A 13,900-nucleotide genomic window follows, 5' to 3' on the forward strand; every position below is an offset into this window, starting at 1 on the left:
CTTGGTAATTCCAAGGTATTCTTTTCCAAGGTTCCTTGGTATCTTGTCCACTATGCTGAGAATGATGAATTATCCATGACTATAGTAGCAGCATCTGAAAGTACAAGTATTTTATTCAACTTTTTTAAACATTTCGTCTATTACGATTGACCATCCTTTTCATATCAAAGTAGGGCAACTTGATCATGAGTATAGGCAGCCAGCTTTACCAATAATGCTACTGTTAATGAATACTAACTCAAGGATTATATGAAAAATTATACTTCTATGGGTTCTGGAAATGAAATATTTCCATTGAGCATTTTTCTCCACCAAAGTCAATCACATTATGATGTTGGTTTCCCTGTGATTTTTGCATGCAAAGACAAGAAAACTAATACAGAGATAATTAAGAGGGCATATGTCTTCATGACCCAAAGATACTTCACCTTCATGGATAAGACTCTTAATGGGCTGCAACATAGAAAAAGGTATGCCTCACTGTCCATGGGGCTGATAAGAGAAATCTCAATTTTTCAAAAAGAAAAATTATTAACACCAGCATTTCATTTATAGACACAGCAGTCATACAAAACAGCTCTCAAAAATGATAATCACCGTCTAGTGAAAATACCTATGAACCTGGTTGTGTGCTGCATACTGGCCTCCATTTTCAGTCAAAGTTGTCTCTATAAAATGAAGTATATTCAACTCCTTTGAAGTGCTTCCTGTGAAGGCTACTTGAACATGGTTCCACTCCAACAAAACATAGCAGAATTACACATTATAGTATTTTCCAGTTTAGAGACTTAAATATACTTGTAAAGGACTTCAGAAATTATTATAAATATGCTGAATTATTTCACTACTTTTGTCAGCAGGATAGATTTTTCTGTTCTTTTCTGTTTTTATTTGAGACAAGACTGTATTATCTAGTGTTGTTTGGCCTAGAACTCACTATGTGGACCAAGCAAGCCTCAGAGACTTGTCTGGCTTTGTCTGCTGAGTGCTGGAATTGAAGGCATGAGTATCTATGTCTGGCTCCATTTCTTATTGATTTTAGTTCTTTAAATTTTTAAAAAAATGTGCTTTGATCAGATTCTCCCTTTTTCTCCAACTCTGCTCAGTGTCTTCTTGACAATTGGAGAAGAGAACTAGGTCTTTACATTGGAAAATGAAGCATTTCGCCTTTTTCTGCAACCATAGGAAAAAGACACATAGTGTGAAAATTGTAATGCTATGATTTCACCCTGGTCAACTATGGACTTTCTTGTCTCCCTTTTGATCTTAGGACCACCAGGGCAATGATTGCCAGGAGAAACAGTACTGAGATCATCCAGTTCATCCTCCTGGGATTCACAGATTTACCCAGAATAATAATACTGCTCTTTGTCACATTTCTGCTCATCTACATTACAACTCTAACCTGGAATCTGTCCCTCATTGTGTTAATAAGAATGCATTCACACCTCCACACTCCCATGTATTTCTTTCTCTATAACCTGTCCATCATAGGTCTTTGCTATGTCACCTGCACCATCCCAAAAAAAAAAATGTTCTCAAACTTTTTCCAGGAAAACCAAACTATCAGCTTTGTGGGCTGCAATGTTCAGAATTCATCTTATTCACCATGGGGCTGAGTGAGTCTTGTCTCATGGCAGCCATGGCCTATGACAGGAATGCTGCCATTTGTAACCCTCTTCTGTATGCATCAATCATGTCACCCACTCTTTGTGTAATGATGGTGCTGGAATCCTATCTCTCTGGGATCGCTGCTTCTTTACTATAGTTGTTTGCTTTGCTTCTGTGGAACTAATGTCATCAAGCACTTCTTTTCTGGCATGCCACAGTTGTTAGTTCTGTCCTGCATAGACAATTCCTGACTGCCATATTAACAATGATCTTTGGATTTGTAAATGTGCTAGTTATCATGATATCTTATGGCTATATTGTCTTGTCCATCCTGAAGATAACTTCAGCTAAGGGCAGATCCAAGGCATTCAACACCTGTGCTCCTCACTTGACAGCTGTTTCCCTATTCCTCACCTCCAGTATCTTTGTCTGAGTTCAAGTTCTGGTGGTTCCTCTAGTTTTGACAGATTTGTGTCTGTTTTCTACACTGTGGTGATTCCCATGTTGAACACTTTGATATACAGTCTGAGGAACAGAGAAATCAAAGGTGCTATGAAGAGGTTGCCAAAAAAAGACAATCTGCAGCTAGGGGCACAGAATCTGAAATTTTTAATGTATGTGTTCTTCCACAGCTGCTGTTGCCCACAATAATATGCACATGGCTGGAATGTAACAAAAACTCATGGGCTTTTGGAGAAAAATGTTTCACTTTGAAGCAGAAAATATTCCTGCCTGAACTAACTGATTTGATGCATGGAAAGTCCTTTAATAGCCATAGAGCTATGGTTTCCATGTTACACTATGAGTGTCTCATTGTTCATTTTCCTATACACAGGCATTTAAGAAACATCAATTGTAGAAACATCATGGGAAAGACTGGAGACTGGTATCTTAATGAACAGTGCCCATAGAGAAGATTCTCCACAGAGGGTCCAAAATCCTTGCGACAACAAGTATCATAACATAGTGTCCTACAAACCGCATCATGACCATCCACTGTTCTGTGTTTCTAAACAGATGAGAAGGATGTACTAGCACTTCCTATTTATAAGAAATAAAGTTATACAATGCCTTGATTGTGTCTTCAAAAAAATAGAAATGAAATGGCTGGCTTCTTTCTAAGGAAATTGATGCTAAGAATTAGTAAGTTTGGGTATGGTCATATACCATATTCTTGCATCCATCAACCATATCCAAAGAGAAAAGGAAGTGGTTTGTTTCACGAAGAATGATGGCAAGAAATTGCTATTTACTTAGTATTTTGCCAGCTTGTTTCGGGCATCTATAAAAGGCATGGCCAATAACCATATCTGAAAAACATGAGAAACCCTGCAATTTCTTACTGTCCTACACTAAACCCAGACAGTTTGCCCTGGTTTGACATAGCCAATTGGATCAAACCATCAAATTTATTTTGATATTTCTGGCATCTGGTCAAGTTTGCTTTATGAGGATTCATTGAACTAAAAGTCACAACATAATCAATATCACAGTAATTTGCTGCACCTAAGACTCTGGACATACCTGTATATGTCTGACATTCTCCATCCTACTGATCTATATTTCTGAGCAATGGCTGAGTGATGCAATGGTTGTAGTGGACTAAAAAAAAATTTTTTTTAGACAGATGAAGTAGTTCAGTGATAAAGGCACTTGTCACCAAATGTGACAGCTTGCATTCTATCCTAGGGCTCTGCAAAGTGAAAGAAGATAACAAGCACATACCATATCACTCTGAAGGCATGAATGAACACACAGTTTTAATTACAAAAACAATGGACAAATGTAAGGCTAAACTAATTTTTAGTCAACCACACAAAGGAGTAATCATTTACTAACCGGTGTACACAGAATTGGTTTTTCGCCATGCCCCTGATGAAAAAAACTAGCAGGAGAGGCTTCCCACTTGCATATATGATGCTCTCTACACCCACATTATATGTTATAAGCAAAATCTTCCTGAGATTCACTGCTTTCATTCCAACCTCACTTTCTCATGTTTCCTGCTCCTTTTGATGCTGGAAAAGCCCATGCACAGTATTGCTGTAGTTAGAATTTTGGTTTCTTTAAAATACTGATATGTTATCTGCATATATTTTTGTTTTAATCCCAGATGTGGGCTATTAGGCTGCATCAGATTCTGCACAGCAGCTAAATAATTTGTCTCGTGCTCTGGCAAGGGTGTGATTTTGCCAGCTGAAGATAGTTTATGTTTGAAATTCTGGAGACTCCTGAAAAGATTTGAAAATACCAAAGCCTGAGAGGGGTTGGCAGCTGTGGTTCCCCTGCTGCTGCAGTTGATGGTTGCCATTGGCTGTTTGCTGTTTACAGGAGTCCCTGATTGCTGGTGGCAATATCCTGCAGATGAAGATTGAACGTGCCCCAAGAACCTCAACACCCCTAATCAGCAGGAAGCAGTTTAGCAATATTGACACCCCTTTTCCCCTCTAACGTTCTTTCTCTCCTACCTAGAGTTGGGGTTTTGGAGAAATGGAGGAGAGTGGTAGGGGAAAGAACCCAATAAAATGTATGGTTCCATACTGCTTACTGGCCCCTCTTCCCACAAGCACAGGAATAGCCACAGCAGTCACTCACAATCAGGCCTTGGAACCTTTGCAAACTGGCTGTGGAATCATCTCTCTTCAGAGCTGCCAGGCCAGATGGATAGCTGGCATTGTCTAACTGGAAGACAGGCAGACCACAGATTTTAGGACCACATTATAGAAATAAAAAAGCAACCAAGTCCTGAAATAAAACTATAATGTTAGACTCTGCATACTAAGAGTTTATAGAATAAAGTTGTCTTGTCTTGGAACACCTCCCTCCAAGTTACTGGTTAAAGGGGCCATAACATACACCAAACAGTACAAGATACTGCCTCTGCCTTTTACAGAAAACCACAGCAAAATGCCAAGGTTATTGTTATATATACCACATATTTTAGTTACCACTTCAACATCATACCTTCTCCATAAAGGACAAAATTCTCTGAAACTGCAAGACAAATAAATCCTTCCCCCAGCTTATTGTTTCGGTTAAGTGTTCTGTCATAGCAACAACACAGGTGGTTAGGAACAGTCAGAAAGAAGTGAGTGGATTATCATTGAACAACCATAGAAATTAAGGCAGCAGGAACCTGCACAGGGTGAACAAGGGCTGAAAACTGACCCTTCATTTGAAAATGTATGCAAAATAACCAGGTTGCTAGGCCTTCCACTCCTTTTGTGTTCAAACAACCTTCCCTACTACTTATCATCACTCCAGCAAAAACCACAGAGAAGCCTATAATCAAGGAAATTGTACCAGGATCATGGGCTCATGACTATGATTCACACACACACACTCACACAAAATCTAAAACAAAGTGGTAAGATCATATTTATACAATGAGTACTGAAGCCCATCCTTGCCCATACATTTATTTTACTCTATACCATTAGCTCTTGGAACACTACTTGCTGAGCTAGTGTCTCCTAGGAGACAGGAGGCTCCTATGCAGAGCCAAGCCTTCCCAACACATGCATGATTCCACAGATCAACCATAAGTCCCTGTAGGTGTAGTAGCAGAAGATGAGTCAACCACAGGCCATGACTATGAATGTCAAGTTTCAAGATTCTGTGTTTAAAAGATTGACTTTACTTTTCAAAAACAAGTCTAGTTCCATACCAAAATTGAGCTACAACACTGAGTCCAGCAAATCTTCCTGTTCTCCTCATCTATGCTTTGCCCCAACACCCTTGTCTAGTCCAGTTCCTTCACCCTGACCCAACCTACTGTGGTCTTCTTTGTCTGCTCTGCAGTCAATTTCTAGGCTTCTTTCAGGACCCTCCTTGCCTACACCCACCCAACAGGCCCCTAAAATGCTACATTCAATATTTTCTGCGTTTTGATAATTTTTTTCCATATTCCTTTCTTATCTGGTCTAGATTCTCTATTTTATTTTTACGAACAGATATTTTGACTTTTGCCTGATTCATTCTACTTATAAGGCTTTACTTTGAGTTTCTAATTGGATTAATTGTGTTTTTCAATTGCATATTCATTACAGCATAAGTCTTCTTCAACATTGCTATCTCCTGAATGAATTCAGTTCTCAAGTCTTGCACTGTATTCATGATTTCCATCTGTCTTATGTTTGTGTTTTCTCAGGCATTTATACTATTTAAGCTTTCTCCTTTATTTCACTGGACAGTTTTTTTATGACTTCTTAATACTCCTTGGATTCTTTGATGAAGTCTATGATTGTTCCTTTAAATACTGTGTCCTGAAGTTCATATAGATAATTCTCATTAACAAGGATTTCTAGAGGATTGGTAGGTTTGGGAGAGAAGATATTTAATCTTTCATGTTGTTATCTGTGGGATAATATCTGAGCATGTGGATTTTCTTTGCTAGCTCCTTGGCTAGTTAGTCTATGGATAAAGCAGTTTGGAGAAGAGGATAAGATGATGGTCTAGAGCTTAGAATGGTTTAGATGAAATGAAGTGAGGTGAACAGAGGGAACTGGGCTGATGTACAGGTTGGGCTTCCTGTTCCAAGGCAAGAATATGGAAATAGGCCTACCTAGTTGGAAAGATTGGATATGACATGAGAGAGTCCTGACATGGGAGGATGCTGACTGGCCCAAGCCTCTCTCTTTTCCAGTAAACACAAGGAAAGCTAGACCATGCTAGTGAACTGGTTGTGAAGTCCAAACCTAGTCTGCTCGGTTGCAGAAAATCTGTGAATAGGATGTCAGGGATATTTATAAGGCTGGACACTGGAAAAGAATTGGGAAGTCTGGATATTTAGTGGGAGTGATGCAGGCAACCTAGAATGAGTCTGTAGGTGGTTTTACATATGGCAGGTTCTGGCAGAAGCCTAAACATTGGCTTTGGCACTGGCAGGGGTGGTCAGACTCTAAACAATAGTTTGAATATTATTTTGTTACACATGGATAAGTAAAATATTTTAATGGATGAATTAAAATGAAATAGGCAGATTACAGCCACATAAAGAAACAATCATATCATGTATCTGAATAGACTTGATCATTCTAGAGCCTGGGTGACCACTCTTACTTCCCCTAAGAGGTTCCTCCCATGTAGTGTCCAGTGTTTTTCTGCGAGAAAAGTCAAAACCTGAGGACCAATGGACATGAACTGATATCTTGTTGGTATCTTGTTACAAAGCAAAAAGCATTTTTCTTTCTGTGCATTTGGATAGAAAAGATCACAAGATCAGGTAGAGGGAACAGGAAGAGCTCTGTCTTGGTGTGGCCTTTGGGAACTTCATATATTATTTGTCTTTTCTAATTTTTTTAAACCCATTACTACGTTAGAAACTCATTCTTACTCTTTTCCTCTTCTTCTTTGTCCTTATGCTCCTTCAGTCTTTTCCTTACTCTTTAAACCATTGAGCTACACAAGCATGAGGGGAAGGAGAGATCTATTTGTCACTTCTCAGTTCCAAATGTCTGTGACAACTTTTTTAACATGTTTCATTCATGCAGTCTCATTTAAAAGTTAAGAGAATTGGCCTAGAATATGAAAATAGAGAACTTGAGAGTCCATTAAAGGGAGTCTGACTCAGAGTTGCAGAGAGAAGTAGCAATGGTTTCTATGGAAAACTGGCATAGTGGATAGCAAGGTTAAGCATGACCTCTATATGAACTCTAAGATTCTTTAGGATGAAAGAAAGGTGTATGGACTCCAAAATGTCTCAAAAGATGAATGTTCTCCCAAGAGAGTGAAGAGTCTGAGCAGGGAAACCCCTTTCTAAAGTTGATCTCTCCTCTATAACCCAGGAGACCTGTTATTTACAGTTTGTATGGCTTTAATTGCTTACCATTTGTGTGATTTGTGCATTCAACTCTTTTTATTGCAACAAAGAAAATCCACATACACTTAAAAGGTTCTTGATCCACATCTGGCTCACTGCTGAAGGAGATGGAATACAACCTTGCAAACAATAAAACAATTGCTAAACTCAAAGTAGTAAGAAAATGAGATAGGAAAAAAAAGAAAGAAAGAAAATGAGATAGATGCTCCAGAACCTAGAAGTAGAACCATTTATTGGTCACTTCAGAATACCTGGGTGCATCACAAAGAAGGGGGAGTTAGATCACTAGAAAAGAAACCTTTGCAAAACTCTGGGGGAATCCCTTAGAGATTCTGTAACAAGGTAAGTCAAGTGGCTCAAATCCAGAGACATTTTTATAGATTTACAAATAACTTTATCTAATCATCCTTCAGCGCTAGGTTTCACTGTATTTGGTTTTGTGCAGTTTTTAACACAGCAATCAAAACTGTAGAGGGTTGATCTGAATATGTAGGCTGTGTGAATATATATTAGCATATGGGGAATGGGGACCAGATGGGTAGTCTGTAAAAAAAACCTTTCCTCCTTCAGTTGATGTTGAGGTCTGAGAACACGGACTCAGAATAAAAGCTGTGGATTGATTTTTGAGGCAATTAACCTATCTGATTTCTTTCATTGAAAAAAATTAAATTTATATAAACTGTTGTCTCCTACAGAGCAAATTTAATATATATTGATAAACATACTAGATTTGAAGTCAGAAAGCATCTCCTGCTTTGCTCTTCTTGTATAACATTGCTTTCACATGGTAGGTAGCAGTAATTTAGTGAGAATTTCAAAAGGGTGAAAGAAATTTCATTGAATATTTTCACAGTACAGAAATGATAAATACTTGAAAAATGAATATGTTTAGCCTGCTTTCAGCATTGTAAAATGCAAGATGTACAAATGAATTACATGGTCATGTAATTATTTTTTTTATGTTTCAATTACAATTTTTTAAATTCTATGCTCAAATTAGGAAGATGAAGAAGTTATAGGGTGGTTGTCATATAAGCATAAGGACCTGAGTTTGGATCATCAGCATCAATGTGATAAATCAAGTATTGTAACATGCACCTGTAATCCCAGTATTGGAAAGGCAGAGATAGGTGGATCCCTACAGTTCTCTGGCCAGTCAGTCTAGCCAAAGTGAAGAAGTCCAGACTCAGGAAAGAGACTGTCTCTCAAAAATTAAAATAGAGTAAATAAGCTAGACACCCAACATTAATCTGTGGTTTCTACATGCTTATGCACACAGATGTATATGTACACACATATTTGCATGGCCAACACTGAGTGACTTTTTCTGAGACAAGATCTCACTATGTTGTATAGATTGGTCGTAAGTATGTGAACTCAAGCAATTCGTTACCTTATCCTCGGGAGTGGTGTGGCTACTGGGATATACCACCAGATTGGGCTATGACCAACTTCTGAATATGTGACTAGGATTAGCAAAGTGAATAAAAAGAGTGGGCTAATCCATTTATCAGTGAGTGCATACTATGTGTGCTCTTTGGTGATTGAGTTACCTCACTCACAAATATATGATATTTTCTACTTCTATCCATTTGCCTAAGAACTTCATGAATTCATCATTTGTAATAGCTGAGTATTACTCCATTGTTAAATGTACCACATTATCTATATCCATTCCTCTGTTGAAGGACATCTGGATTCTTTCCAGCTTCTGGCTTTAGAAAATAAGGCTGCTATGAACATAGTGGAGCATGTGTCCTTATTACATGTTGGAGCATCTTCTGGGTATATGCCCAGGAGTGGTATAGATGGGTCCTCAGGTCCTATGTCCAATATTCTTGGGACTGCCAAACTGATTTCCAGAGTGGTTGTACCAGCTTGCAATCCCACCAGCAATGGAGGAGTGTTCCTCTTTCTACACATCCTCACCAGCATCAGCTGTCACCTGAGTTTTAGATCTTACCCATTCTGACTGGTGTGAGGTAGAATCTCAGGGTTGTTTTAATTTGCATTTCTCTGATGAGTAGAGATGTTGTACACTTCTTTAGGTGCTTCTCAGTCATTTGGTATTCCTCAGTTGAGAATTCTTTGTTTAGCTGTACTCCATTTTTTAATAGAGTTATTTCGTTCTCTGGAGTCTAACTTCTTGAGTTCTTTGTATATATCGGATTTTAGTCCTCTATCAGATGTAGGGTTGGTAAAGATCTTATCCCAATCTGTTGGTTGCCATTTTGTCCTATTTACAGTGCACTTTGACTTACAGAAGCTTTGCAATTTTATGAGGTTGAATTTGTCAATTATTGATCTTAGAGCATAAGCTATTAGTATTCTGTTAAGGAAATTTCCTCTGTGCCCATGTGCTTGAGGCTCTTCCCTTACTTACTTTTCTATTAGTTTCAATGTATCTGGTTTTATGTGGAGGTCCCCATCCATTTGGACTTGAGTTTTGTACAAGGAGATAAGAATGTATCGATTTGCATTCTTCTACATGCTAAATGACAGTTGAACTAGCACCATTTGTTGAAAATGTCTTTTTCCCACTAGATGGTTTTAGCTCCCTTGTCAAAGATCAAGTGACCATAGGTGTGTGGGTTCATTTCTGGGTCTTCAATTCTATTCCATTGATCTACCTGCCTACCTCTGTACCAATAACATGCAGTTTTTACCACAATGGCACTGTAGTACAGCTTGTTAGCCCAGAAGTTTGATATACCCAAGATACAATTCACAGACTACATGAAGCTCAAGAAGAAGAAAGACAACATTGTGGATACTTTGGTCTCATAGAAGGGGAATCAAAATATCCATGGGAGGAGAAACAGAGACAAAGTTTGGAGCAGAAACTGAAGAAAAGGCCATCCAGTGACTGTCCTACCTTTGGATCCATCCCATATACAGTTGCCAAACCCAGATACTATTGTGGGTGCCAAGAAGTGCTTGCTGACAAGAAACTGATCCTATCTCCCGAGAGGCTCTGCCTGTGCCTGACAAATGCAGAAGTAGATGCTCACCGCCATCCATTGGATTGAGCACAGGGTCCCCATTGGAGGAACTAGAGAAAGGACCCAAGGAGATGACAGGAAAGGAATAACAATATGAACTAACCAGTACCCCCAGAGCTCCCAGGGTCTAAACCACCATCCAAGGAATACACATCGAGGGACCCATGGCTTCAGCCTCATATGTAGCCTTGTGGGTCATTAATGAGAGGCAAGGCCTTTGTTCTTGTGAAGGCTGGATGTCCCCGTGTAGGGGAATGCCAGGACAGGGAAGTGGGAGTGGGAGGGTTAGTAAGTAGTCAGCAGAGGGAGGGGAAATGGGATGGAGGGAGTTAAAAGGGGAAAAGAGGAAAGGGGATAAAATTTGAAATATAAATAAAGAAAATGTCTAATGAAAAAAGAAAACTGATATAGAAACATAAAAGAAAAAGAAGACGGGAAAGTGGAAGAAAGAAGTGAAAAGACGAATCAATGCAGTACTTGGTCCTTTGAGATTAGTTCCATCTTCATCGTTCCTAATAGACAAAGTCCTTCATATTTTGTCTCTGACAATGGTTGGCTTTATCATGATTGCTTTTTCAATATCATCTAAGTAAATATTATGAAGGGCTGTCAGTCTGAAGTCTTTAAGGAAAGGAGAATATCAAGGATTTTTTTTTATGTTATCTTTCAATGTCCTTATCATTTTATTTGCTAACGACACTCAAAGGAAGGTAGAGTGAGGAAAGTATATGATACCAAAAAAAAAAAAAAAATGGTGAGAAAACCTAGGGCAAAGGAGCCAAGAAAAACTATCTGAGGACAAACAAAAGAAGAAAGATTAGGTCATTTTCATTAACAAGACAACTGGAAACAAGGCTTAGAAATAGCAATACCTAGTAGGGGGAGGAGAACAACACAAAAATATAAAAATACATCTGAGATCAGCAATATCATGTCCGGCTTAAGCCAGGCCTCTGTGTGGTTTGCCATGGCTATTTTCTTTCTTAGAGCTCAGTAGGTGCTGCTATGGAAAGCTGACTTCCAGGTTATCAATTACTACAGCCACTTTGAAAGATAATGTGTTGCCTTATAGTTTCTTCTTCTCCAAGGCGGACAATTTGCCCTCTCATTCATGGAGGGCAGGCAACAGCCCTGTTTTTATGCCCCATCCTGAGAGTTTATGTAATATGCAGAGGTTAGTATGAATGATTGTATGTGTGTGTGTGTGTGCCTGTGTGTGTATGTGAGACGTATGCATATGTTTTTGTGTATATGTGCGTGTTCATTTGAAGATATGTATAGAAGACAAATGTTAGGTATCTTTTTTGATAGCCATCCACTTTGGTGTTCATTTGTTTGATCTTTTGTTTCATAATTTTTTGACACAAATTCTCTCATTAAATATTGTCATGAATAGCTAGACTGGATAGCCAGTCAGCTGCAATATCTCCCTGCCTGCACTGCCCCCATATGCTCAGCTCTGAGGTTACAGAAGTACTCTGTGAGACCCTGACTTCTGTGTGGGTGCTGTTACCTGCATGAAGTCTCAGGTCCTCATGCTTAGTAACATGTACCAATAGAAGTGTCTTCTCAGCCCTCATTCACCTGTGGCTGACAGCATTTTCAATGACCTTCTCAATGCCCAGTTCATTTGTACAACAGTGTCTCTGAGATAAGTTCTCTAGATAAGGAGTTGTTTGAAGAGATATACTTAATTGCCACAAGTCTTTCAAGAGTCTACCTTTCTTCCTTCACATAACTGGTAAAAGCCCACAGGACTGTATCTCGTCACACTACACAGGGTTTCTTGAATATAATTATGTCTCCACAGGGATGTTTTACATCTTCCCTGGATAAAGGATATTTCATAGAATGCTTTGACTTATCAACTCACCAAAAACATTGTTTTCCATGCAACAAGTCTTCAATAAGAAAAAGCAAAGATTGATATTTTTTCTGAGAAACAATGAGACATGACACCCAACATTCTGGGGTGGAATAGGCTGAGGTGGGTGTTATGAGATAAAAAATAACATAACCTTCTTCTCTCACCTTTCCTCAGCAGATGATGCCAAGCACATCTGTGTTGGGAGATGGAAACCACACCTCTGTGGCCATGTTTGTCCTCCTGGGGCTCTTTGACCAAGCTGAGCTGCAGCTCATCCTTTTTCCTGTCTTCCTGGGGACCTACCTCATTACTCTGGTTTGGAACCTGGGCCTTATCATCCTCATCAGAATGGACTCTCACCTACAAACACCCATGTACTTTTTTCTCAGTTTCCTGTCATTTATAGATATATGGTATTCTTCTTCTATCAGCCCAAAGATGCTTTCAGACTTCCTAAAAGCAGAGAAAACAATTTCCTTCATTGCTTGTGCCACTCAGTATTTTGTTATGGCCTGGATGAGTGCATCTGAGTGCTGCTTGCTCGCTGCCATGGCCTATGACAGGTATGTGGCCATTGGTAGCCCTCTGCAGTACTCAGCCATCATGGCTCCCAGTCTTTGCTGGAGGATGGTTGCTGGTGTCTACGGGAGTGGATTCTTGAGTAGCTTTGTTCAAACAGTTGCTTGTTTTAATCTCGACTATTGTGGGCCAAATGTCATTCATCATTTCTTCTGTGACATTCCTCAGATCATTCCCTTGTCTTGCTCTGATCCCTTCATCAGCCAGCTGGTTCTTTTCCTGGCAGCTGTTTTTGTTGGGTTTGGTTCTTTCCTTGTCATTCTCTTATCCTATGTATTCATTGCAGTTTCCATCCTGAAAGTGACCTCATTCAAAGGCTGTGTCAAGGCATTCAAGACATGTGGCTCCCACCTGGCAGCAGTGACTCTCTTCTATGGGACAGGCCTCTCTGTGTACATGCACCACAGCTCTCAGCACTCCACAAAGCAAGACAAGGTGCTGTCTGTGGTCTACACCATCCTCATCCCCATGGTAAACCCTCTGATTTACAGTCTGAGGAACACAGAGATCAAGGAGGCCCTCAAGAGAGTGCTGAAGAAGGCAGCACATTTACCTCTGAAAGCATAGCATCTGAGCACGTGCCATCCTTAAGAGGAAGGCAGGAGTGAAAACATTGAGGAGACCTTCTGTAGACCTTTCAAATTAACAGATATAGTAATAACATGGTTAAGCAGACAGATAGAGTAATCACCTGGCTTACTTGGCACCTGGTATTACCTGGTATTAAAACCTAATTAGCTGTTTTTATGTGCTCTGTCTAAGACAATGATGTTGAAACTAAACAGTTTTCAAAGTTTGCTTCTCAGTGTCTTCTGGATATGACAAGATGTTTGCACTCATGAGCTTAGCATGTGTGGTTGCCTAGACAAGACCTACATAATATCAAACCAATCAACATTTTAGCATGGATACGGGAGGGGCACATGAGCCCCTAAGATGAGAAACTATTTGACAGTTGATGACTGTTATGGGATGGAACATTATTTTTAAGGGGATGGTCCCTCACAGGTGGATGACCAC

At 39.4% G+C, this 13,900-nt stretch overlaps 1 protein-coding gene and 1 pseudogene across 1 annotated transcript; both read left to right on the forward strand.

Annotated features, from left to right (window-relative positions):
- Positions 1 to 1,283: 1,283 nt before the first annotated feature.
- LOC110285989 (olfactory receptor 5AN1-like) lies at positions 1,284 to 2,200 on the forward strand (annotated as a pseudogene).
- A 10,278-nt stretch (positions 2,201 to 12,478) lies between these two features.
- Positions 12,479 to 13,447, forward strand: LOC110285212 (olfactory receptor 5A1-like). The gene has a single exon (XM_021151187.1). The coding sequence runs from the start codon at positions 12,479 to 12,481 to the stop codon at positions 13,445 to 13,447; it is 969 nt and encodes a 322-aa protein (XP_021006846.1).
- Positions 13,448 to 13,900: the final 453 nt, after the last annotated feature.

This window comes from Mus caroli, unplaced genomic scaffold, assembly GCF_978045245.1.
Source record: "Mus caroli unplaced genomic scaffold, Mus_caroli_1 scaffold_20, whole genome shotgun sequence".
Lineage (NCBI taxonomy): Eukaryota > Metazoa > Chordata > Mammalia > Rodentia > Muridae > Mus > Mus caroli.

What these genes read in the sequence shown, in the direction of transcription:
- LOC110285212 (XM_021151187.1), top strand. Translation starts at nt 12,479, where the DNA reads ATGATGCCAAGCACATCTGTGTTGGGAGATGGAAACCACACCTCTGTG.